We start from the raw sequence: 27500 nt of genomic DNA on the forward strand, positions 1-27500 counted from the left end.
TTAGTACCAAAAGGGTTGCGAATCAGATTCGGTTTAGTTATTTGGGGTACTGATTCAGAAAATTGCATTGATAGACTACATCAGCTCTAGTTTCTGGTACAGAACATATGCTATCCGGTCGTCACCATCTGCTCACCCACAGTAAAACATATTTAATAATTAGAGGAAGGAGATTTGTGGAATGGATTTTCATTCTCGTGGCTCACTGCTGTGCCTCAGCCCACAGGTTGAGAACCACTTAGTAATGGCCATGGCTTGGAGTGCATTTACTTAGTTCAGGCTTGTGTGCTACTTTCATTCATTCCTGAAACAGTTATATATAAGCCCCATTCAGGTGTTCATGAATGTCTGTCTTCAACACATGTGAAAGGGAATTTCTTTTGTTCATTTCATCTTCTGCACTCCTCTTTCAACTGGGATATTGCTACACATCTTTTAAACATGGTAAGTTTGCATTTAAATGGCTTTAACAAATAATAATAAAATAATAATAATAATTTCCTTGCAGAAAGGGAGAGTGGCATTTTAAAAGCAGGACCCTTACATTCAATGTTCATATAAGAGTTCAGTAACAGTACTTAATATGAATGGGCAGTATGGCAGTGTCAATACAAAAGTTTTTGCTCCCGTTTAATTTAATGTCAATTTTTGATTGCTATAGGCAGTTCCTCATGTACATTGAATTTTACTTCTTTCTTAAAAAACATAATTTCTTTGCATTTGGTTTACCATAGATCAATATCTCACTGCCACATTACGTTGCAAGAGTAGATTAAAACAAGGAATACCAGTAACTTTATAGATTCAGGTGTCTGACAAGCTGGCAGACTAGTTCGAAAAATGTCAGACCTCTGGAGATGAGTGTTTAGAATCACAGCCTGACAAAGATAATTATGAAAAGAATCACCAATCTCAAATTTGAAGAGTAAATTGGGAAGGAGAGCTCTTGAAGTCATCTGCCAAGCCTCTTTAGGAATAATGGAGTGATTCTTAAAACAACTCTGAACTTAATCTTACCAAATATATTACAGGTTGATGGAAACGTAATGGCCAAGATCCTAAATCATCTTAGACTTCTGCAGGCAGCGATGTATTGTGCTGCACCACTCTTCTGTTAAATGACAATTGTTGCACAGCACAACCAAGAAACTAGACGTGCAACCAACTGCACAACCAAAAATGCATGCAAGTTTGTATGAAATGTACTAATGAATATCTAAAACCATATGCAATACACTAATGGAGATATTTTGCATCAAACAAAAGCATCCAACTGCTTCTGTGGATCAATTTGCACATGTATAAGAAAGTAATTCATGGCCAACATGGCTGATTTATGACATTGAAGTTAGGAATTTTCCTGCTATGTGTCTTCCTGCTGTAAGGGCTAATCTGGTTGAGCCACTAACCTCTTTCTCAGACTCTGAAATAATCAAGATTCCCTTGAAGAGGCAAAAAGCTAACAGCTACTTAGTCAAAGTGAAGAAATGTTTGTAACACTGATGAATTATACTAATTTGGGTTAACCTCCCCCTGCCCAATAATAGGTAGATAGGTTTGGCTGATACAAAAATGATCTCAAGTAAAAAAAAATGCTATCTTAAGATAAGTGAAAAAAGAAACCCTTTAGGGGCTATGTGGTTTCTTGAAGGTCGGTAATGTGTTGCAGTTTGAGTGCTGGATTACAATTCTGGAGACCAGGGTTTCAATCCCTGCTCAGCCATTGAAACCCACTGATGGCCCTTCCAGACAGGGCAGAAACTTGGGAGGAAGGGGGTTATTTTAACCTGCTTCATCCTGGGTTTCCGTAACTACCCCCAACCCAAACCCCGGGTTTTCCCTTGAGGGGTGGCTGGATGCCATCTCAGGTCAACCAAAAGTTGGCCTGGAATGGCATCCAGTGCCCCCTCCCAGTGCAGGCCCCTCTGCAGAGTACAAAAAAGCACGAAATGCACGAACATGATGAGTCAGGAGCTAGAAGGAGGGGTTACTTTGAAGAGGGGCCTGCACTGCCAGCAGGTCCTTCCAGTAAGTTTTTTTTTGGGGGGGGGGGGGGGAATGAGAGCTAGGGTTGGGGAGGTGGATGCCTCTGCAAAGTAATCCAGAAGCCTAAAGATCTGGAATGGCTGTGGAGATTGACACCCCGGGCCTGTGGGAGCAGGTCCTGGAGTCAATCCCCACAGGCCTGGAACCTGAAAAGATCCAGACCTTAGCTTAAGGTTTAGATCTTTCCAGGTGTAAAATTAATATGGAATAAATTGGGGAATCCATTGTTTGGATGCCTCAGGTAAACCCGTTACCTATCACGGAAATTTGGGCCTGTGGAGAAGGGTCCTGAGTGAACTTGGGCAAGTTATACTCTCAATCTCAGAGGAAAGTAAATTCTATGGTATTTTTAGGCCAGATGTGCTTCATTTTAACAGGGTTTGCTATTATCCAGGAGTTTATGTACCCAAGTAAAGCCGAGGAGCATACTTCCCCTGGATACAGGGATTGTGCTGTATTGCATATTCCCTCTCCCCCCCCCCCCCAAAAAAATTCCCCATATATTTGTAATTGCAGCATTAGTTGTAGATATATTTTGCAGCCAAAAAATGTCCAGTAAAAACATTCCAATTGTAGGAAGTGTGTTTCCCCAACAGCTGTCATAGTTCTTCATTCTTCCTGTTCCTGGTGAAAAAAATGTTAGCTTTGAAAGAACTCTGAGGGGAAGGGCAGTCACATACATTGTTCTGTTTCATATAGAAATATGAACTCTGGAGAAGCCTTTGATTCCAAGGAATGTCAGATGCTTCCAGCCTGCCATTAATAACCATGTTACAGAAAACAGGCCTACCAGCATTTTACAAGATATAGTTTTGTGGGTCTTTTTAAACACCTGAGTGCATATATTGTGTTTTTATAGGGCTTCTTAGTCTTTTAAAATTGTCTGTTCATTTATACTCATGTTACTTTGTTTATTCTTGTTGCTATTAAGTGATATGTGATTAGTTTTGTATATGATTTATTGTGTTGTAAGCCGCCCGAGTTCCTCTGGGAAGAGGGGGGCAGGGTATAAATAAAGATTGTCATCATCATCATCATCATCATCATCATCATCATCATCATCTTATTTCACCAACAATATAATTTGGCTAGGGATTTCGTGCATGTCAGATAATCAGATAATATACAGATGTCCTCATCAGAACTTGATCTATGCTTTTACAAATGGGCAAGAATTTTTGAGAGCTGCCTGTGAAAAAATTGGACAAAAAAGACAGCATATTTGTGTGAGTTATTAGGGTAGTAAACAATGAAAAACATCAAGGCATATAGACCACAGCAGCTATGCAAAACTATATTTGAGGGCCCAGTAATTCTCTGCCCCAATGCTGTGTTCCCATCTTGACAAGCTCCTCTACAAGCAGTATTGTTAAACACATAATGTGATGTGGTGCCAAGGGTCATTCTGCTGCTCAAACAATTTGTATTGAAAATTTGCCCACAACTGAGAATGCTGTTTTCCTTTCATAGGATTAGAGAAGTGCCAACCGAGTCAAGCCATCACAGCAGGACAAATCTTAACAAAGACGATCTAAGGGCAGTTTCACACATTATCCCTGTTCCTAATATTTTCTATGCAGGATCACAATGTTTGAATTTTGAACAGGCTCGAGGAGCTGCACCATGCCCAAGAATAGGTACTATAGCTGTGATTGGTAAAAAAAAAAACCAACCCCTCATTTTATTTAATTATATTTAAAGCATACATAATCCCAAGGGTTTGGTGTAAATACCAGTAAGTCACAAAACGTTTCATTTCATTGATTAAGACCCATTTTCTCATATGATACCCTACCACTGGCCACTGAAATCCAATATGAATAAAGGGAGTAAGGTTTATAATTTCAAGACTCTCCCAAGACTGAAAATCCCAGACATTACATATGTCTCATAGTCACATTTTGTCAGTACAGTTTTCTCCAGGAAGGTTGACAAACTGTTTGCCTGAAATCTTGCCCTTTTCCTACCAGAGAGACATGATAACGCTCAGCTAGATGGACCAGTGGCCACATCAGAAAGATCAGGAAAGAAAGAAAAAGAAGAAGAAGAAAGAAAGCTCAGGAAAGAAAGAAGACGCTGAATAGAAAGTGCCATCAAAATGAGTTTCAACCTGCCATGCAGACGTGAATGGTATTGATCTTGACAAAATGGATTTAATATGTTTATCTTTCCAGCTTATAAAATCCACTGAACTCTACTCTTTTTTGCTATCACACCACACACATTTGGATTGATTTAAAATAAATTATGGATATCAGAAAGTGATGTATCATTTAAGGCTACATACAGCCAAAGTGAAGTTTACATGAAGAATTGAATCCCTATATGCACAGTATTTGCCTGGCAATGCAATGTACATCTGTGCCATGGATTCCTGGCATACACATGGAAGTTACTGGCTGGTGTTGGAGTGACATTCTGCTTGTGGACTTAGTTATTTTGTTGATGGCTTTCAGCAATGGTATCCATAACTTCAGCTCCACTGTCAGTTTCCCTATCTTGGTGGATGGCCTACCCCATCTTTTTTAGAAATGTATCAACTGAGAGAAAATACGTTTTAGAAATTGAACTACAATTCAATGTCCAAGCTCTGCACATTGTAGATACTCATCTAATGCACGACTTGTAGTGTCCTTATTAGGTCTGATGTGAATGGCACAAATCAGGAAGAACATTAGATCTATTGAGCCAGTTGGATAAAAGTTATAGAGAAAAATGGGGGCAAGTTCATGTCACTGATATTTCACGTGTGAACTACTAAATGTTACAAGTTTTTCAGTTTCTTCAGGTGTTTTATACTTTTTTTTGTAATGTTGAATTTTAGAACTATGCTTAAAAATAAAAGGTATTAGTCTAATAATACTGACTACTATGTTGGATTACGTGCACTATTCATAATGCACTGTATACTATTCCCCCCCCCCCCTTTTTTGAAACTAGCAATAGGTCTTGGAAGTTAAGATATCTGACATTTCTAAAATGGAGTGGGAAAGGCCTATCTTGATCACCAAAAAAAAAAAGACAGAAATCGTAAATATTTCACTTTCATATTAATGACAAGTTCTTGCATATTTCAAGTACAGGACACTTTATATAAATACCATCAGTCCTACATATCCACAGATTCTGTAGTAATTAATTCAACCATCCATGGCTTGAAAATGCCCAAATTCAAAGCTCGATTTTGCCATGTTATATAAGCAGTGCCATTTTGCTACACCAATGTGTATAAAGACTTGAGTATCTATGATTTTGGTAACCACTAGAGGTCCAGGAATCTAACTCCAGCAGAAACCAATGGGCCACTGTATTGTAGAACTGATGTCACCAGAAAAGAAAGAGAGAGAGAAAATTTAGTGAAATATTGGACTTTGGAAAAGGTGGAAAAATTATGTCTAGCCTCCTTCTCAAACTAGGCAGCTCAAGTATAGATACTTGTATGCATAATCACTACCTGTTGATCGGGTGATGTTATCTCACCTTAATTTCCTCCCATTTTCTGATAGTCTTCATGCATTGGCAAAAGCAGAGTCCCACAGAGGCCATCCCATAATGCACAGCCACCTCTGGTGGCTGCCTGTGGGAATTTGTCTTGCCAATGTGTGAAGACAGATTTCAGGAGTCAAGTGTTCCCCAACTTCTGACTGAAGAAGCAGAGGAAAGCGGGAAGACAAGGAAATGTCATGGGATGCCTGGCCATCCCTGAAGATAGATTTTGCCGGGGTAAGATGGGTTCCCACTCTTTAATACGTTTTCCCTCGCTTTCTCCCCCATTCCCGCCTGCTCATGGGATGATGTCCTGAAACCCTTGTGATCAGCAGAGAAGCGAGCATCATCTTATGCACACACCCTACACATACATTTATTTATGGATGGGGAGAGACTGAGTGCATGCCACTCTTCTTCCACCCATCCACTTGCCCCTAGCATCCCGGTCCCTATTTTTACCTGTCAAGATGGAGGAAGTCAAAGGCATGGGGAGTCTGAGATGGTGCAGCGGCGACGGTTAGCCTGGGGGAGTTGAGCAGCTGAGACACACCTTGCAAGCTGCTGAAGAACCAGAGCGTCCCCTGGAGACGAGCACTCAGAATGCTGCTATTGCTGCTGCTGCTGAGGAGGGAGAGGGAGCAAGAGATGGAGCAGGCTTGGTGGTGCATGGAGGAGAGGGAGGCAGAGGAGCAGAGTTGGACAGGGAAATTCCTGCTGGGGGTGCAGGAGAGGGAGGAAAGCAAGTGAAAATAAGAGGGCTTCTCTTTATACTTTTATCCCCAGTCCTCCTGGCCAAACATTGGCCCTGCTGAGTGGGATATAGGTGGTGGTTGAGGAGAGGTGGAGAGACACCAGGCTGGACAGGCCTGGATGGTGGCAGGTGCAGCAGAGATTTTGCCTCATACACTGTCAGCAGTTACCAGCTGCTCTGACTGCGACTTTAACCTTCAACTAGTCTGTGGGATGGACACTAAGACATTCCACTCTGGGTCCGGCCCCTCAAACTCAGATGCTTGAGGGCAGTATGGCATTCTGGGTGGGCCGCAACCCTACCAGTCCCTTTGAGGGGAGGGAAAGAGGGAGAAGGCATCAAAATTGTGGCAGTTTGACATTTAATTTGGTGGAAAACTCACAAATAATCAAATCTACAAAAGTTTAAACCACAGATATGGAGAACCAACTGTATTCTGAAAACATTTAGTTCTAAATTAACTGGCTTCAAAATACCAAACCATTACCTTCACCTTACAATTAATAAGTCAGAGCTCAGTGGGCCAACCTCTTCACAATATTGTAATCAGGGTACCAAATTAGTACAGTGTTGTCATTTGCCATCAAACTGACTTCATCATTTGGCAGCCATATTAAAGAGGTATTTACATGAACCTGGGCTCCCAACTGTTTTTCTCGGGTCTTGAAAACTCAGGACCATTACTTCCTTAACTGAATCAATCTATGTATATTTTGGCCTTCCTCTTTACCTGCTGTCCACCCTTAAGTAATACCCCTTCCCAATAAACCACAATGTCTCATGACATTTTTACCACAGCCTCAGTTCAATCATCTTAACCTCTAATGAAATTTCAGGCTTGATTTGCTCTAATACGTATTCGTTTGTCTTTATAGTAGCCCACAATACCTATAGTTACTGCAGTACCACATTTCAAACGAGTTTTTCTTATCTGCTTTCCTTCTTGTCCAGTACTCACAACCATACACAGAAATCAGAAATACTATGCCATCAATGATTCTAACTTTGTATTTAATGTCTTTACACTTGAAGATCTGATGTAGTTCTCTCATGACTGTCTTCACAAAATCTTCTTTCAATTTCTCAGTTGCATTTGGATGAATGATTGAGTCAAGGGTTTTACTACTTTTAACTTTTCCTTATTTATACTTCTTAAATTCCATGTTCCTACTACATATGTTGTACAGCTTCAAACTCTGTGTATGTTAGCAGTTGACTGTCTTTTTGGTTTAAGTCCAGTTGTGTAATTAGACGCAGTGTAATTCATATCTATCCTCTGCTGTTCCCAGTAGTTGATTCCAAGCATTCAAATCTGGGAGTCTCATCTTCTATCAATATCTCTACAATTTCAATTTATTTGGTTATTTTAGGACCTTTAAACTATAATAACATTCAAAAATCTTTAGCATTGGTCAGACTAATTGTTGTCTTCTAGTTTATGAGGAACTTATCCCAAGATCTTGTGAATATTTACTAAATTGCAACTGCTAATGCATTTGATTCAAAAGGAAATGCAGTACACAATATAAACAAAGCATGTACTCACATTGGAAAGGAAAGGCTCTCTGACAGGTAAATCAAAACAACTAAAAATTGATCATCAAAATAAGAATCTTGAACTGGTCTATTAATTCAGAAAAGAGAAAGTGTTCAAGTTCAACTTGAGGGATACAGTTGTGTTGGCTTATACTGAGAAGCAGATCATTTCCATGATTCTCTGTAAACTGGAGATCTTTTAAACACTTTAGTTTTATGTTTGGGAAGAACTGTAGTGTAGTTTGGGGCCACATAGGTCAGATTACTGTATATGGAAACTATAAAAAAAAGTTATATATTCCCGACCGCATGTATAAATGAAATCTGTAGACCTTTAAAAATAGAGTTGTTGAGCTAAGATTCAGTTCCAGTACAAAAATTAGCTGATAGATGGATCAGTAGACAGTCAGGAATTATATGGCAACATGAACAAAAGTCACACTGCATTCATTGCCCAATCAATGTAAAACCATTTTCCTAATGGGTTTTTACTGAATGAACTAAGAGGAGTGATGAGAAGAAAAGAAGAAGGTGGAAAGCAATGTTGTCTAGGTTGAAGAGACTTGGAAGAACATGACCTCTAGATGTGAAACTGGCATTGGGACTACTGAATCCTGCCAACTCAAGTAATTCCAGAAAATGCTTTGAACTTTATGTGGCAGAAGACCATTTGGCCTGTTAGAATTACTCTTAAAGTTGCTGGGATTCTTCGAATCCCAGCTACATTGTCGGTAGCAAATACAAAAATAGGGTGAGCAACTTTACACATGCAGCAGTATAATCAAGCATGAGACCTCGCAACATATACAAAAAAATTGGGATCGCAGGATAGCAAATACAAATAAATTAGCAGCTTCTCTATACTTTCAAAGTGCTCATTTGCACCTTATATATGTAAACCATCTTAGAAGTAAGAGTGGAATATACTAAACAGTTATTATAGAGAAGTTTCCAACTTGTAATGATTGAGCCAAGAGAAACTCTATTTCTATTTCCTTTCTATCAGTACCACAGACCAGAATGCAAAACATTAAACCATAACTTCCTTAGGGGTGAAAAACAAAAAAGAGTGTAACAAGTTATACTGATCTAATCCTTATTCCTAATTCTGGTTCTAATTCACTAGTAGTCACCTCCACAGTCACCTCCTCAAGATATATATAGTTTTTCTCACAGGAAACCTCTGCATGACAGTAGCTATTAAATGTGTGTGTGTGTGTGTGTGTGTGTGTGCATGCACACCTTTAAGTTATGATGACCTCATGCATTTCATAAGGATTTCTTGGGCAGAGATTTCTCAGAGGTGGTTTTGCCAGTTCTTTTATTTGAAATAGAGCCTACAGCACCAAGTAATCACCAGCAGCCCTCTATCCAAGCACTTATCAGGCTGACCCTGCTTAGCTTCCAAAATCAAATGGGATCTGGTGCCTTTAGAGAATAATAATATAATAATAAAACTTTATTTATATACCGCGCTCTCTCCTCTAGAGGACTCAGGGAGGTTTCCAACATAGCAAAGAAACCATACAACAAATTAAACATAATAAAGAATAATAAACATGAAACAAGAACATACAATTCAAAACCACCACAATTTTTTTTAAAAAGTTACAAAATGCTCCATCAATGGGGCCAGATATAATGACCAGGGCTTCAGAGTGAGCAAAGCCAACTACAAAGTGCTAGGCAAGACAAGTGCAACAGAGTATCATTGGGCCGGGAGGTGGGTAAAGTGTTGAGCAGGGTCCTAGTTAACAACCGGGGGGGGGGGGGGGGTAGGACTAATCCTGCTAAAAAATCTGCAGGAACCACCAAGTTTTCAGATCCTTGCAGAAAGATGACAGTGTAGGGGCCTGTCTGATCTCTCTCTGATGTCCTCATGAAATACGAAGTACTAGCATAGTGTAGTGATTTGAGTATTGGAATATGATTATGACTTGGGTTCGAATCCCTACTTGGCCATGGAAACCCATTCCCCTCAGCTTAAGGATAAGACAAAGTAAAGCTCCTGAGAAGAAATCTTACCCAGAAAACCACTTTTTAGATTAATCTTGGGGTCACCATAAGTCAGAAGACTTGAAGGCACATAGCAACAGCAACAACATTAAACACAAGGACATTCCATGATTTAATTCTTTGAATGTAAACGAGCTTCTCATTTTCTAAAATGGGGAGAAAGGTTCTACGTATGCACATTTTGCATTACATACTTCTGCCCATTAAAATAAAAGGAGATAATCTTTTCCAAATGGAGCTTTGTCCTTATGCAATAGGACCACCTGAAATAAGAGAAATTTTTGTAAAATTTGCAAATAGGTCACCTTAATTTCAAGAACATTGTTAGATACAGATTTTTGGTATGACAGCCACATTCTTGGACTAATATAGCACAGTTTATTTTGGGATGTATAATACACCATATATCTATGTTAGGATTCCTCCAAATAGTGAACTTTAGTTTGAATATTTTGTGTGAATTTGAATTTAAAAAGAAGGGTGCAAAAATTGGCTTCCAGAGATCACACAAGCTACACTCTCCCCGAGTAAGCGCTAGCTAAATTAACCAGGAATCTTGTATTGAAGAATGAAAGAGGAGCTAGGTAGGACCTATGAGCACATTCATTCCTACTCCAAAAATGTTATATTTGGAATCAGACCTATGTCTCAGATTTTGAAGTTTTACAACTAACTTTCTAAATTATGCTTTCTAATTTGAAATAATAAATAGTGAAGCATCAGAGTACAGAACTGCAAATTCTGTATTTCATATTTGAAGTGGTGGGATTGTTTAGGTTTAGCATTAAAGTTGGGGATAAGGTTTAGTCTGTGTGGTGATGTACATCTGTTATGTAAACAAGAACTGCTAGAGTGAAATTTGCCTTCACTGACTGTTTGTACTGAAGGAATTGTATGACCATAAAGAAAACAGCGAGAGACAAGCAAAGAGAAAGGAATGATACAGAAGAACAGGGGATGAAAAAGGCAACTAAAGAGTACCTATCCCAAGAGATGCAATATACCACTTGACCTTTATTCTCTAGATCTGATTTGTTTGGAATGCAGCAGATAATATTGAGACTCAGTACTTATGAATAGGGATACCATTGGAAGGTAGTAATTTCAATTTCCAGCTCAAAACCCCTTAGATAGCTAGCACTCTAAAATATTGTCACTGAAAAGAAAGTATTTTCCAGTTTATAAAAAATACCCTGCAGATTTCCAATATAGTTAATTTGGCAGTTGGACAAAGGTCATAAAATGTTCAATTTTCATATTAAAAGAGGTCATGTTTTGTAAAAACACTTGTTCTTTACTCTGGGGGATGAATCAAAAAAGGGCCTGTGGGCTGCTTTCAACATGGCAGAAAACAGAGGAAGAAGAAAGATAACCTGAAATTCTTTTAAGAGAAGCTGCAAGAGCATTGGATGATGTGTAGACTACAGGAATTGAACAGAACAACCAGAGTTAATAGGACTGCAGAAAACCAAAATATTCCTGATGGGGAATATAAATGAAAGCACCATCAAAATCTTATGGCACTGTAGACAGGGTTCCTGTAAATCAACATTTTCTATATAAAGGATAGGAATGAACATAGGCTAGAAATGATATCAGTATGGGAAAAACATGCATGCGATTCAGTAATGCAGTGTGTTGGACCAAATGTAAGTTGTGTGCTCCATTCTCGCCATTCTCAAACCTCACAGTATTCATGATGTCCTACCTGGGATGAGAAATCGTAGCTGGGTGATCCATGTAAACTGGGATATTATGGTTTAATATCCAGGATTATATGAATTCCTCAAACAACAGTTTCCCAGTTCAGATGTCAAAAAAACCCCTATGTTTTAAGACAGTGGTGTCCAATCTTTGGCCCTCCAGGTGTTTTGGACTTCAGGTCCCAGAATTCCTGAGCATTGGAAAAGCTTACCAGGGTTTCTGGGAGTTTATTTATTTAATTTATATACCGCTCTTCTCCCCCAGGGGGACCCAAACACCTGGGGGACCAAAGACTGAACACCATTGGTATAAGAGAATAAGAAACACAAATGAAGACATGAGAGAAGAGAAATGGGAGAATATGGGAATACAGTACTTTCCAGTTTCAACAATCATGGTTTGTTTAAACCAGGAGTAGTAACATTTGAATTGAACATCAAACTCGTAAACCACTAGCAACAAATTGGCTGATGACTTCCATAATAGTTTTAGAATCATACTCAATTTTAAGTAAAATGTATTTTTAATACATGTGGTCTGTTTTGTCTAATGAATTGTTCAAAATGTAAAAGTAAATATCTGAAATATAAATTGAATTGGGATCTGTTTTAACTTAAATTATTCCACAACCCAATTCCAACTCCTAAAAGATAATGATATCTCCTCACTATCTTCTTTCATTTATATTCAGAATGGACTATTAGGAACTGAAGGTAGACACAATTTTGGTTGTCCAGATCCCATCATACTTTTACTCTTAATTCATTCTGTTCTGGGCCAATGTCTTTGGTTTCCTTAGCATTCTTGATCATCTTTTCCTCCTTTCTTTACCATTCCATCCTCTTACAGTGATCCTTTTGTTAGGCCCACAACCCATCACTCAACCTCTTATTAGATTTTTTTTCCCAATTCCTTGTTGTTTGCCATTAAGTACCAAGTGTTAATTCTCACATGTATGTTCACTGCTTGTTGTTGTTTTTCACATTTGATCAATGTGTGACTTACTTTCATTGAAAAGCACTATGCTTCAGATGATGTGAAGAAATATTGAAGTTCTGTCTGTTATGACAGACCTGTGAAATAATAGCTTATTTACAGTGTCAATGTCATCAGATGATGCACATGCATGTGTGAACCAACTATTGATAACTGGCATCTGATTAGGAACCCAGTGAAAATATTTTATGGAAGGTGACGTGAAAACTTTATCAGTAGTATTGTATTTATGATAACCTAGTCACACATGCAAGACATTATTTGAATACAGTGTAGTTATTAATTGTGAAGCAGCCACGGTTTTTAAAACTTTATGACTTTTAGGGTGAGTCTTTTCTACTCTGTGTGGGTTTTACCAATTTGAGCATCATTTGCTTTTATTCTGTGGGTTGGAGCCTATAAATCACAGACTAGAATGACTGCCTAAATCCAATTGTTAGTCCCAACCACAGTACACCCACTGAATCAATGGAACAATTGGCTTTAGATCTATACATGTCTCTGTGTAGCATTTTTCTGGTCATATATAGGTGCAACCTTGACTATAATAGTTAAAATTCAATCAATTACCATCTTAGCATGTGTATGTGAATGAGTGAGAGAGAGAATACGCGCGTGTGGCCCAGGGGGTCCAAGAATTATTAATCTGCCTCTACAAACATATCCAATTGTTGAAAATTCAAAAGAGGATGGAATAAAGTTCCCAACAAAGCATCCATGCGTTTTGCTTCTATATAGATCCCACAAAACCCCAAAGGATCCTGCAAACTTCCACAATCCATACTATTGGGATATGACACTTTTCAGCATTAGACAGCTGCAGGCACTCTATCTCTAGAGCGATCTTTTTGTTAAGAGGAAGTAGAAAGAATTGAAAAAGTGCAACAAATGGGGGGTTAGAATATTATATAAAAAAGGAACATCAACTGTTCGATCAAAGGCATGTAACATTTAAACAACTAAAGAGGAAATGATAAAGGGCTGCCAGTGGCTGCTGAGAGCAACAGCATATAAGGCTAGAAAGATCAGGGAGTTGATGAGCAGGGAAGCAAAATACAAGAGGCTAGATCTGAAAAGTGAAGTGAAATCATATACAGTGAATATAGAAGAGAACAGGAAAGTGTGTTTTGGGAAGTTGTGGAGGATGCTAGTCGTGAAAAAAGTCGTTTCAGTACAAAAATATTTTAATTTCTTCCCCAAATTATTTCCTCTTTTAGCATCTACCACTTGACCTTTATTCTCTAGATCTGGTTTGTTTGGAACGCAGCAGGTAATATTGAGACTCAGTACTTATGAATAGGGATGCCATTGGAAGGTAGTAATTTTCTATAGAAACTGCATAGATTATACTCTCCACAGAAATGCACATTACTCCACAACATCATTAGAGATACTAACGATTTAAATACAACAAGAACTTGTCCATTTGAAATATCATGTGGTGCTCCTAAAACCCGAACTGTTCACTCAGACAGATACAGCCTACATGTGAATCCGATGATACAAAAGATCAGGCAAAACTTCAGCATTTTATGAAGTCTATATGTACCATTCTTTTATCCAAACTAAAGACATTAAGAACCCACACAAAACACATAGCAAGAACACAGTTGGTAGTGCTTTCAATTATTTCCTGGGCCCTTTTACAATTACAAAATTAAGGACTGCAACATAACATTTTCAACCTGCATTAATATATCACAATAATAAGATTAAATGCTGCTGATGGCATGAGGTATTTTACAGCGCTGGTATCATCATGGACTAAATTAAAAGATTCTCAATCATTCTCCCAAAGCTTCACTCAGCACTGTTTGATTTATTTTATAATATCCAGCATGCAAATCTCACCCAGTGAGCAAAAACTTGCATCACAGAGGCTTCTTACAACAGAAGAAACCTCCAAAGTTAATTTCAGAAATATCATGAGATGGGACAAAAAGCAGAAATACAAAAATGGCACGATAGAGTGACAGGGGATGATATGAATGTAAAAACTCAAGGAAATGAAAGAGACCGAGACTGGAATCATAGGTAACCTACTGTAAGTAGTGTGAAAGCATAACAGTAGGGGACTGGAATAATCAGATATGGGAACGAACTGACAATGGACTGGTTAGGGACTGAAGCACCTCAAAAAGACCTTAAGAGCTGAATAATCACAGTTGCCTTTGGAAATGAAATTTAAAGAATAAAAAAGTTTGAAAACATTAAAAAAAAAAGTTTGATGTTTATGCAGATCAAACTGCCAAGAGAGAGAGGAAAAATCCAGTTGGGCAAAAGTTGAAGAGGTAAAGAGGATAGGGGTCAGGAAAATACAGCAAAATACAAAGAGCGAGAAAGGACGGCTGCGTTAAAGCTCCCCTTTTGTGCACAGTGTAGGAAGAAAGACAGACAGAGGTTGTGTATATTCATCTTTTCAGATTACTTCCATCTTTATTTCTTTATCCTCTAGTGCATTTTTGTAAACTCTGGTGTACACAAATGTAACTTCTGCAAGAAAAATACATGCCTAGATGCCACAAGAGATAGTGAAAGCTACAGACCCATTTTCATCTAATCCTGATATTTTAAAATGAAGCAGAGTATAAGAATGCTATGTGTATGTCAAAGTAAAATGCTCTGGTTGAAAGAAAACTCCTTTGTAGAAGAGCCCACAGTTCTTCTGCGAGTTGCCCATTTGAGAATAATTCACAAAACAGGAAAAAAATGTTTCCTGCCAGGTGTGCTTAGAAAAGAGACTTTCCCCCAAACAAATAAAAAACTGAAACCAAACTCCCCTCAAAACAGTCCTCACAAAACATGCACATTCCCCTTACTTGAATTTAGCCAGTCCTCTGTAAACAGATTTCAGTGAAGACAGTTTTAGATGCTGCAACACAGTTTCTCTGCTTCATGTTGCTGCTTGCTTGGGCAGAAAGCAGGATGTTACAAACCTCATAGCTTGCTCACAACCAAACAAGACCCTCGGTGAACACATGGCAGCATTTTAAGACTATGTGTCAGAATCTACTGCCTCCATCTGGCACCGTAGCAATCATTTCTCACCCTTAGGTCCTTGGTATATGCTCTCGTTTCATATATGCTCTATAATAATCCATTCATTTTCAAATGTATGTCAACCTTTTATGCTCAAGTAGCACATCTGACCCAGTCCTTTTGTAATTCCTTAAAGCTGACATGAAAGACAGCAGAGCGCTCCTGCCAGTCAGTCAAATATACTGAACTCAATTGGATAAACAACCTATCTTGAATATAACACGATTGCCTGTGTTTCAACTTCCTTTTTAGCTCAACGGTAAAATGCACTTGTCCCCATGCAAACTGCTTGATCTAATGTAAAGAAAAGACATATCAAATGGGGAAGACAAGCAGTTATACACAAAGAATCATTAATATTAGGAAATAAAGGTCCTGAAAGCCTTCTCCATAATGCTTGCTACAACTGGGTTAGAAATATCGGAAAGCTCAAGGATGGATATCACAATATGGAAGAAATTGATCTTATAAAGTTACAAATGGCAAAACCATTTGGGATCTTATCATTGGATCACAGATAGTGGCAACTTACTGGAATGATTACCCCTGGTATAGCACCTCTCCATGGTTACTCAACAGGGATGATAGGCCAATATATTGTCCTATAGCTGTACTGCATGTTAGTGGAGTTACACCCTCACATAGTTCAGCTGCTCCATAAGTTCTAAATATTATTTTTAAATAAAAACTTCGCAATTTCAGCAAGGGGGATGGATAATCCCACCCCCCTGATGTCACTTCTGTGCCAGCATGTTGGCAAAGAAGAAGATTAGTTATATTACATAAAGAATGTGCTGGGACTATGGCATGATCTGGGGCTATTGATGGGCTTTTCTCATAAACAGAAGGGGATGAGTTTCTTATGGGGAGGGGGCAGACTGGCAATGAGTTGTGCACACAGCATTTTCAATGCCAATTTGTCATCTTCATGAGATAAAATCCTTGATTATATCTTAAATACAAACCCATGTGCCCAACTATTTCAAAAATAACAGCACATCTGCAATTGCTAGTCTCAACTAGAGTAGACCAGTTCATTTAATGGAACTTACATAAGTGCTGATATAAAGTGTTCCAATTAATTTAGTGCTTCCATTTTAGTTGGGGAAAAGAATTACGTTTACACCAATGTCTCATTTTTATTTTTCTACAGATCTAAAGAATACTAACAATTTTCCTAGTTCTTCACAAGGAAGGCTGATGTCAATCACTCTGAGATTTCTGGGCCAAATATCAGAGAGAAAAATTCTAGTTCATTAAATGGTTGTTGTTTTTCTAAAAGATTTTTGTGCAAAACCATTGCTTTGTGCAAACTGTTTTGCACAAAAATATATTTGTAAAATTTTCACAAAAAAATTTCAATGTGAAAAAAATTGAAATGTAGAAAAATCACTTAATTACATCCAGTTGGGAGACGGAAGTGATTTCTTTTCACATGCAATAATAGAACTAGCAAATATTTTCATTTTAATTTTTCAAAGACAGTATTATTTTAGATGTTATATTAGTACACTTTTTTCAGCCAGGTACCTGGACATTGTTGGTCCATTGAGGCTCGAAAAAAACCACCTAAATTTTCTTGGTGAACCCACATGATTACTCTCTGTGGATATTGTCTGAGTAGTGTAGGAACGTACCAGGGGAACAGATTATCCACTGCATTAGAAAAGCATGAATAAGGTCTAAGTCTGTGGGATCAGGCATCAGAGAAATGGGAGAAAGGGAAACACACTAGAGAATAGAATAGAGATTCAGGGAGTTCAAAGAAGAGTTAAATTATATCTGTTGCCTCAATAAACTCTTTAGTGCTCCTCCATCACACAGAAAATGGTACTACATAATAACATTTGATCTCATGATATCCTTCATAGTGCTTCTGATCCGGCAATTTTGACAAAGACTGAGGACGAACATGTGATGAATAAAAACTGTGCAGGGGCAGAGAACATTTTGTCCCACACAAAATAAACAACACACAACTGGGGAAAGCAGTATCAGATAGCAATTTTACCATATCAGCAAAATGTGGTTGGGATTTTCCCAATTCACATAGGAGCTGCTCCACAAATCATCTGCCTATGAAATCTGGCTTCTATGCATCTTGAGATTTCAGGAACAAACTGTGTTCTGATATTGAGATAATCATCAGGTTATAGTCCAGTGACCTGAAGGTAAATTTCAGTCCAACTTGCTCCATTACATAAAGAACAAATTTCCAAGATTTACCTACAGGGAATAGGTCTGCTCATAGAAGTCCCATGACAGGAACTTCCAGAGTCTTGCTATTTTACAAAAAGCAGGCATGAGGGCTCCCATGTGACTCAGAGACAAGGCATAAGATTTAATGCAGGCAATTAGAACTGTGAGTGTGTGCCAGCATCAGTGGCAAAGCAGCAACACTTTTCATGTCAATCTGGGAATGATGCCAATTACTCTGAAATGTAAATGGTTAAGCCAAACACCTGTACAATTGTGCTCAGAAAACACATACACTCAAAGAGGGGACAACAGTACATTTTGGAGAAGAGACAAACCATGATATGTAGCCTAGCTGGGAGGGAAGTGTAATGAGGACACCTAAAAGGTAAAGGTTTTCCCTGATGTTAAGTCCAGTCATGTCCGACTCTGGGGGTTGGTGCTCATCTCCATTTCAAAGCCGAAGAGCCGGCATTGTCCGTAGACACCTCCAAGGTCATGTGGCTAGCATGACTGCATGGAACACCGTTACCTTCCTGCCAGAGCAGTACCTATTGATCTACTCACATTTGCATGTTTTCGAACTGCTAAGTTGGCAGAAGCTGGAGCTAACAGTGGGCACTCACTCCACTCCCCGGATTTTAACCTGGGACCTTTCGGTCTGCAAGTTCAGCAGCTCAGCGCTTTAACACACTGAGCCACTGGAGGCTCCCAGATGACACCTACCTTACCTCAAATCTCTATTTCAATTGCCTAAGAGCTAGTGTATATTTCCATTGTGTAATGGACAAGTTGTTTGGTAATAAGGAGATGAAACAAAGAAGTCCAGATTGTGTTATGGTGAGTTTAATAAACAGTAATGAGTGTTCCTAATAACCTGATAGATCAATTGGCCCAGACATACTGCTGAAACATATTGAGAAACTGGTACAGAAGGTATAAAATTGATGTCCATGACGTTATTTATTATAATGGATACTGTTAAGTTTTAAATATGCTCAAGGAAATTAACCCTTCAATGGAAAGAGATAAGAAAGTATTTTAGTCATGGATAATTGGCCAAGTTATATTACTAATAGGATTATGTATTTGATATAAGGGGTAGGATTGTGTGCACGTAAAAGCTTTTAGGAAATGAATACTTTAGCAAGTACTCTCAGAAACTATGGAATTATGAAAGAATATGATGATTTTACGATGGATAAAAACTATGTCACATTGTTTAAAACAGTGGTTCTCAACTTGTGGGTCCCCAGGTGTTTTGGCCTACAACTCCCAGAAATCCCAGCCAGTTTACCAGCTGTTAGGATTTCTGGAGTTGAAGTCCAAAACATCTGGGGACCCACAGGTTGAGAACCACTTGTTTAGAATGATGTTCTGACATGTGTTAATTATGACCAAGCCTATTAAAAATGCAGAGAGATCAAGGTTCAATTCTTATGGAAGTCTTTATGAAAGTGTAAGATTCAACTAGTCATAGCCTATAATGTAATATGAATGATACCTTACATGAAATGTATTGTTACACACATGGAAACTAAACACCCAAAGGGGAATGGATATGTACATATGTCTGTCTATTGTAAAAGAGTAACAGAAGAGCCTGCTCAAATCTCATATAAATATCTTGAGATCCCAAGACTTAATAATAATAATAATAATAATAATAATAATAATAATAAAACTTTATTTATACCCCGCCACCATCTCCCCAACGGGGACTCGGGGCGGCTAACATGGGGCCATGCCCAGAGTAATACAATATAACAAAATATAAAACAACATAACATAGCACCATTAAAAATACAATAAATGCATCAACATCAAGAAATAAAAAAACAGTAAAACAAGGGCAGGCCACGTGAACACAGAGATAAAACCTGGGGTGAGAGGGACATAGGGGTACTCCACTGTGGGCAGGGACATATGGAAGTGGGGTAATCTAGAGGATAGATGTTCGGGGTGGGAGTAACACAGAAATAACAGAAGTTACTCACCAAAGGCACAGCGGAAGAGCCATGTTTTCAAGTCTTTCCTAAAAGCTAACAGCGTGGGAGCTTGCCTAATTTCAGTAGGCAGTGAGTTCCACAATCGAGGGGCCACAGCAGAAAAGGCCCTCTCCCTTGTACTCACAAGGCGGGCCTGGGATAAAGACAGTGGTGATAAAAGGGCCTCCCCGGATGATCATAAAGATCGGGCAGGTTTATGAAAGGAAATACGGTCACGGAGGTAGGTGGGTCCCAAACCGTTTAGGGCTTTATAGATGATAGTCTGCACCTTGAATTGGGACCGGAAAATAAACGGCAGCCAGTGGAGCTCCTTAAACAGGGGAGTGGATCTCTCCCTGTAACTCGCCCCCGTTATTAATCTGGCTGCCGAGCGTTGGACCAATTGTAATTTCCGGGCCGTCTTCAAGGGAAGCCCCACGTAGAGCGCATTACAGTAGTCCAGTCTAGAGGCAACTAAGGCATGGACCACCGTGGTCAAATCAGACTTCACGAGGTATGGTCGCAGTTGGCGCACAAGTTTGAGTTGTGCGAAAGCCCTCCCAGCCACCGCCGACACCTGTGCTTCAAGCGTCAACGCTGAATCCAGGAGGACCCCCAAACTGCGGACCTGTGGTTTCAGGGGGAGTGCAACCCCGTCCAGCACAGGTTGCCACCCAATACCCCGATCTGACGCACGATTGACCAGGAGGGCCTCTGTCTTGTCAGGATTGATCCTCAGCTTGTTCCTCCTCATCCAGTCCGCCACAGCGGCCAGGCACTGGTTCAGCACCCGAGGGGCTTCCTTGGAGTCAGGTGGAAAGGAATAGTGGATTTGCGTGTCATCTGCGTAGAGATGGCAACGCCCTCCAAAACTCCGGATGACCTCTCCCAGCGGTTTCATGTAGATGTTAAATAGCATGGGGGATAAAATAGACCCCTGCGGAACCCCACAGGTCAATGGCCAGGGGTCCGAGCAGGTGTCCCCCAGCTTCACCATCTGGGAACGACCCTCCAGGAAGGACTGGAGCCACAGCAGAACCGTGCCCCCGAGCCCCATCCCGGAGAGCCTCCCCAGAAGGATACCATGGTCGATGGTATCAAAAGCCGCTGAGATATCCAGGAGAACCAGCAGGCTCACACTCCCCCTGTCCAGCTCCCTACGGAGGTCATCCACCAAGGCGACCAAAGCCGTCTCAGTACTGTGCCCAGGCCTGAAGCCAGACTGCGAGCGGTCCAGAAAATCAGTGTCATCGAGGAACTCCTGGAGCTGCGTGGCAACCACCCGCTCCAGAACCTTGCCCAAAAATGGGAGGTTGGAGATTGGTCTGTAATTGTCACAAACCGATGGGTCTAGCGAGGTCTTTTTTAGTAACGGTTTTACCACCGCTTGCTTAAAACAGGATGGAAATGACCCTTGACCCAAGGAGGCATTTATTATAGCCACAAACCACTCCAACAACCCATCTTTGGCCAGTTTAACCAGCCAAGAGGGACAAGGATCCAGAGCACAAGTGGTCGCCCTCACAGACCCAAGAATCCCCTCCACGTCATCAGGAAGAACAAGCCGGAAAGAATCCCATAAGATCGAACCGACAGGTGCCTCGGTTACCTCCGCTGAAACCACAGTCAAGCTGGAGTCCAACTCATGACGTATCTGAGCAACTTTGCCTGCAAAGTGGTGTGCGAAATCGCTACACCGAGTCGCCAGGTCATCGGGAAGCTCCTGGGCCTCAGGAGGCCGCAGGAGCTCCCCAACAACTCGGAACAACTCCGATGGCCTATTGGCTGCAGACGCTATGCGGGCAGTCGTGAAAGCTTTCCTGGCTGCTCGCAGAGCCACGGAGTAAGCCTTAATAGCGGCTTTAGCCCGTGCTTGGTCGGACACATCCTGAGATTTTCTCCAGATGCACTCTAGTCCCCTCCTCGTACGCTTCATCACGGCCAGCTCCTCAGTAAACCAAGGGGTTGACGTGACTCTACGCAGCGAGAGGGGACGTTCGGGAGCGATCGTGCAAGTGCCCTAGCCAGCTCACTATTATAGCGATCAGCCAGGACATCGACAGGATCGCCAGTCTCCAGAACAGGAAGATCCCCAAGAGACCTCAGGAGTCCATCTGGATCCATCAGCCTCCTGGGGCGGACCATCTTAATGGGTCCACCACCCCTGCAGAGGTTAGAAGACACGGCGAAACTTAAACAGATCAGATGATGGTCAGACCATGACAATGGAAGGATGTTTTGTTCTTCCACTCTGACTGTCCCACCGTCCACAATGAAGACAAGGTCCAACGTGTGTCCCACCTGATGTGTGGGCCTAGATATAACTTGAGTCAGCCCCATGGTCGTCATGGCAACCATGAAATCCTGAGCTGCACCTGTTAATGTGGTCTCGGCATGGATGTTAAAGTCTCCCAAAACTATGAGTTGTTGGGAGACCAAGGCCGCATTAGAGACCACTTCTGCTAGCTCAGACAGGGAGACTGCTGGGTCGCGGGGTGGACGGTACACCAACAGAATCCCCAAGCTGTCTCGGGCTCCCACCTTCAGCAGGACACATTCAAACCTCATAGATTGTGGAACGGTGCATCTGATCAGGGCGATGGACTGCCGGAAGATCACCGCAACTCCTCCTCCCCGCCCCTCAACCCTGGCCTGCTGATGGACCCCGAAACCCGGTGGACACAGCTGGGTGAGATTCACCCCACCCGGTTCATCCAACCATGTCTTGGTAATACATGCCAGATCCGCCCCCTCATCCAGGATCAAATCCTGGATGATAGCTGTCTTACCATTGACGGATCTGGCATTCAGAAGCAGGACCTTAAGGTTGAGGGGTCTGTCCTGAAGACTACCACACCTATTCCTCTCCAGGGTCACAATAACTCTGTTGCGCTTCTCCCTGGGTCATTGCTTAAGTGTGTTGATGTCAATTTGGTCTGTCTATTTTAACTACCATCGTGAGTTGAGCACCAAGGTGATCAAAAGTTGGCAATGGGATCACATACAAAATCCAGAATTAGCTGAGAAGTGGCAAAGGTCCTCAGTCCCTCAGTTTAAGAGACTGGTGCGAGGAACCACATCTGTTTCACTGCCCCTCCCCACTCCCTTGTATGCTCTAACTCAAATGCAAGCCAGTTGCTTTTTGTATAACAAAAATCAATAGGAATTCTAATTACAGAGTTCCAATTTCATGTGTTGTTCAACCATTAACAAAAGGATTCAGAGCCTGAGTACATGTGACACATGATAAATGAATTTATAAAAGAAAGGACTGTGTAATCTCTATGATCATTGCTTTTAACTTCATGTCATGTTTTCTCCCATCCAAATGTTATTGAAGTAGTTTGCTTAAATGGCTGGTATTCTACCTCTCCTCTTTACCACACAAGACAAAAATTATGTGGTCTTAATCCTATAAGATCTTGTTCTCTATCAAACACACCATAAGTAATATTATGAATTGACCATCTTCCTTGCATTAGTTAATGGCTACATGTCAGAATGGTAGAGTATCACTCAAAAACTGATGTTTTATGAGTTCTGTTGTGCTGCATGGAAGTACTGTTAATGCAGTCCTGCATGGCAGTTATTTTCTAGTTCAGTAAGCATTTGGAACCATTACCTATCCCTGGTATAATTTTTAATGTACAGCTTTCGCTGCACCTACTGATGTTTAGTTTTGAACTGGAATTATTGGTGTATTTAACAATAGGTTTTATTAATAAACATCTATATGCTTTCTTTTAGAAACAAAGGAGTCTTGTGGCATCTAAGCAATGTATACTGATTATAAATGGTATGTGTGGTGCCTGCCATATATCGTCTGCATGCATTGCTTAGAAAATGTAGGAGAGTGAGAAGGTGAGAGAGAGACCTACTACGCTATTACCAAATAATTCTAAATAGAAAATGCCATTCGTTTAGGAGAAATTGCTGTTTTTAATACACATGATCTAACTCTTGTTTGCTCTTTAAAGTTTTATTGTCTTGGCATTTTAGACAGAAAGAGAGCATTAGCATACTCAGGAGAACTGCTAAAAGTAAAAGGCCTCCAGCTACCCAATGCATGGTTGATAGCATACAGCACGGGATATAAAAACTTTTGTCTGATGGCTCACTTTACTTGTTTTAGAGCACTGTTGCTCTCAGGAGCTTATATTCATGTTCTTTCTACTTCCAATTTTACTACTTCTTTTGTATTATTAAATACATCTAAAGACACTTCCAAAAGACAAATTTTTCCATTTTGAAAAAAAAAGTAATGGTTTGGAACTCACTAAAGCCCATTAATGTTCACATTCACTGGTGTGTGTATACAGGTTTCTCACCCCCTAAGGTAATACAATGAATGGCAAATAAAGCAATTAAGTGTATGATCTTAAAGACATAAATGTCTCTGATAACATATATACTGGCCTTGCAAGAAAAATAAAACAAGGAGTAAAATACAGAAAATCTTCCAATGTAAAAAAGCAAAGGAAATGCACATCTCTGATAATTTAATACAAAAATGCATACTGCTCTACTTGAAATTACCGTTCCAGAACTACATGTATAATAAATATGGAAAATATGAAAGAGAAAATTAAATAATAAAACCGACTGGGTACAACATTTGAAATACAAAGATACCATCACTAACGAAGGATATAATTGTATATTAAAAAGACTCGTCCTACAGCGAACTTCTATCTCTGTCTAGTTAGATATCACATCTCTAATTATTATATAAATAACCTGGGAAATGATACCTCGAAGGTACGTGTTTTACTATTTACTAAACAAGAATCTGCCACATTTGACACCCACGATTAAGGCCAGGCATTTCTCAGGCTTCATACACATTTCTGAAATCCACAATACATCAATTTTTAATACTGCCACTCTCTGAGCTGCATTAAAAAGATGGTGGGGGAAAGATTTTAGAGTAATTAATGATATAGTTAGCTGCTAAATATTAATAGGAATCGTAGTCTTGCATAAAATATAACATATAAACCTTGCCAATACAGACGCACCAGTAATTAAAGTTGAATATGTAATTACACTGATTTATAAGACAGGCAAAAAGTTACACTTTACTAGCTTCTATGTAAACTCAGGATAACAGTTAAACTTTGCATTTTATGGTTATATAAATGGGCAGTATCTCAGTGACAGTCCATAAATGAATTAAGTTAAAATTAAAAGTCATTTAACAAGACTTCTTTTGCTATCCAGTTGAATCGACTAAGCCTCAGTAAATATTTCAGATGTTTGATAGAAAGATGAAAATGATTTGCTCTGAATATTGATATAATGGTAACCAGTTTGGCAGTAAAAACCCAAACTAAAATGTGTATTATGAGAAACATGATATCAATGTTTCCTGCAAATGATGTTGACAGCTCTTTTCTCAAAGTTCTGAAATTTTGAACATACTAGTATACAGGTACAGTATGCTCTGCCTGAACCTATTGGCACACAAATAGGTTCTGTCTGAACGTGTTCTATACAAACATGTTCTATTCAAACCAAAGAGATAGCACAAACATATATAACATATAATTGGAGTGCAATCTAATGTCCTATTTCACTGTTCTGTCAGCACCCTCCTATTTTATTCAGCGTCCAATAAAAAGTTTTGTGTGCACAAAGGCATTTTCTGTTGCATCCTTTTAGCATTGCCATGTCATTGGGAAACATTTGTTCATGCTATTCATGCGAACTGAAGGAACCTTTCCAAAGAATGCATGACTAGTTTTTGAACGCTCTTACCTCCCTTTGGAAGTAACTAAAACAAAACATAATTCTCAAAAAATTATTTTCCCAACAATAAAAGGATTCTGACCACACTCACATGTGAGGCTGAGGAGAGCAACCTGGGCTGCTATTTCCATTGCTGTCAATGTGATCCAGCGAACCATTGAGGTCTTCGTGGACTGCCTGTAGTAAGCCACTGGATGCATTGTTTATCAATCCGGGGTTACTAAGCAAAGGTAAACTACTCTCTGCCAGCGCAGCCTAGGAAAATAAAGATGGTGCAGAATGGTTAGCCATTTGATCTTTGGAGGCAGCTTAATATGTATTGATGTAGATACTTGTAAACAGGCCCAAGTGATGACTAGATACATCTTTGTGCCATTTGTTCCCTATCTGACATGGTAGACTTGCCCACATATTCTTGCATCACTGGATGGAGCTATTAAATATGCTCTGACACTGACATGCACAATGTTTTCTGCTTTCAAACTACTTCCAACTCTAAAGTGCACTTAAACCCTCAACCCTGTGTCCTAACATGCAGTGTGCTGTTCTTTTGTACTGCAAGGCAGCAGCTGGATTATAAAAAATGACCAGGACTTAACTCAAAATAAAGGAGTCCTGACATTTGCCTTTTCTGCATAAAAATTATATCTTATAATTAAACTTTAAAGTTTTTGCCATGAGCACCATGTTCCCCAACACTATGATGTGAAATCATTCATGACAGCTTGGATAAATATTAATGCATATCCACATGCATTTGCAAAAGCTTCTATCAATCTAGCCTTTGCAGCAAAACCGAGTGTTCCAGATTTTGCCACAGGGTGTCCTTCTTGCTTCTTCACATCAAAAGTAATAACAATTAGAACTAGTACTTCTTGCCGTGCTAGGTGATACAACTTATTTGGAAGATTAATCCACCTATTAGCATTATCCCTAATGACCATATATACATGGAGATTTCTGTTTCATAACAGGCAACAACACTGCCAGAACAAACAGGGCACGTGAAAGTAACAAATATTTTTGGGTTTACCTGTAAGCTTGCATTCAGTGCCGCTCCATAGCCTAAGCTGGTAGGTATGTTTTTCACTAACGTTGGGCTTCTGAAAATAAATAATTTTTCAAGGTTATATTTCTTTGCTTTTTTTTTTTTTTAAAAAAAAGCTAGCCTGCAGGGTGGCACAGCATGTTCATGCTATGACTTCAGAAATACAGAAAATGAAACATATCTAGAAAAAGGATTGGTGGGATTTCATTTTATTGAATTAAGTAGTATCTTTGTCACAGGATAAAGATACTGACAATTATGTTCTCATATTCAGAGGGGAAAAACAGGGAACAATGAATATTTTACTTGTATTTCAATTTTCTGACACAAATAGTTGGATGTTGATTATACTATAATTTGAGCTAGATGTGTGATACAATGGCTTGAGTGTTGGACTATGATTCTGGAGACTAGGATTCAAATCCTCACTCAGCCATGAAAATGCACTGGATGACCCTGGACCAGTCATGTAATTTCAGCCCCCTCCAAAAAAAAAACAAAAAAACACCTGATATGCTTGTCTTAGAGTAGTTATAAGCCAGAAACAGCTTGAAGACACACAACAATAAAGTTTACAATCATAAGACCTAAGATGGGACTCATCAGATGCATTAGGCTTATGCTAGAAACTTCTTTCTTTCAGTTAGTCTTAAAGATACTACAAGATCCCTTTGTGTACTGATGCAGACTAACATGGCTGTACCTTTGAATAGGACTCTGTGTGCATGTGTATGTGTGTGCCTTCAAATTGTCTGTCAACTTACTATGACCCCATGAATTTCACAGGGTTCTCTTAGGCAAGGAGGTAGCTTTGCCAGTTTCTTCCTCAGAAATATACCCAGCAGACTACAGAGGCCTAAAGTTATAGGGTTGGATCATTTTGATTTCCAAAGGCAGGGTTTTTCACCTTTCCTATCTTTGCTATAATTCTGCAACTCCAGCT

General features: G+C 39.7%; 1 protein-coding gene across 14 annotated transcripts in view; it reads right to left on the bottom strand.

Moving 5' to 3' along the window:
* The window catches only part of foxp2 (forkhead box P2), a 458869-nt gene that overhangs the window by 8185 nt on the left and 423184 nt on the right, over window positions 1-27500 (bottom strand). For 10 of the 14 annotated variants that reach the window (XM_062982426.1, XM_062982432.1, XM_062982425.1 and 7 more), the window contains 3 exons: window positions 26543-26612; window positions 25601-25764; window positions 5995-6156 (listed from right to left, as the gene is read on the bottom strand). In XM_062982426.1, the coding sequence (XP_062838496.1) occupies window positions 5995-6156; window positions 25601-25764; window positions 26543-26612 (396 nt within the window). The other 4 variants (XM_062982435.1, XM_062982434.1, XM_062982433.1 and 1 more) reach the window with 3 other exon arrangements.

This window comes from Anolis carolinensis, chromosome 5, assembly GCF_035594765.1.
Source record: "Anolis carolinensis isolate JA03-04 chromosome 5, rAnoCar3.1.pri, whole genome shotgun sequence".
NCBI classification, from domain to species: domain Eukaryota; kingdom Metazoa; phylum Chordata; class Lepidosauria; order Squamata; family Dactyloidae; genus Anolis; species Anolis carolinensis.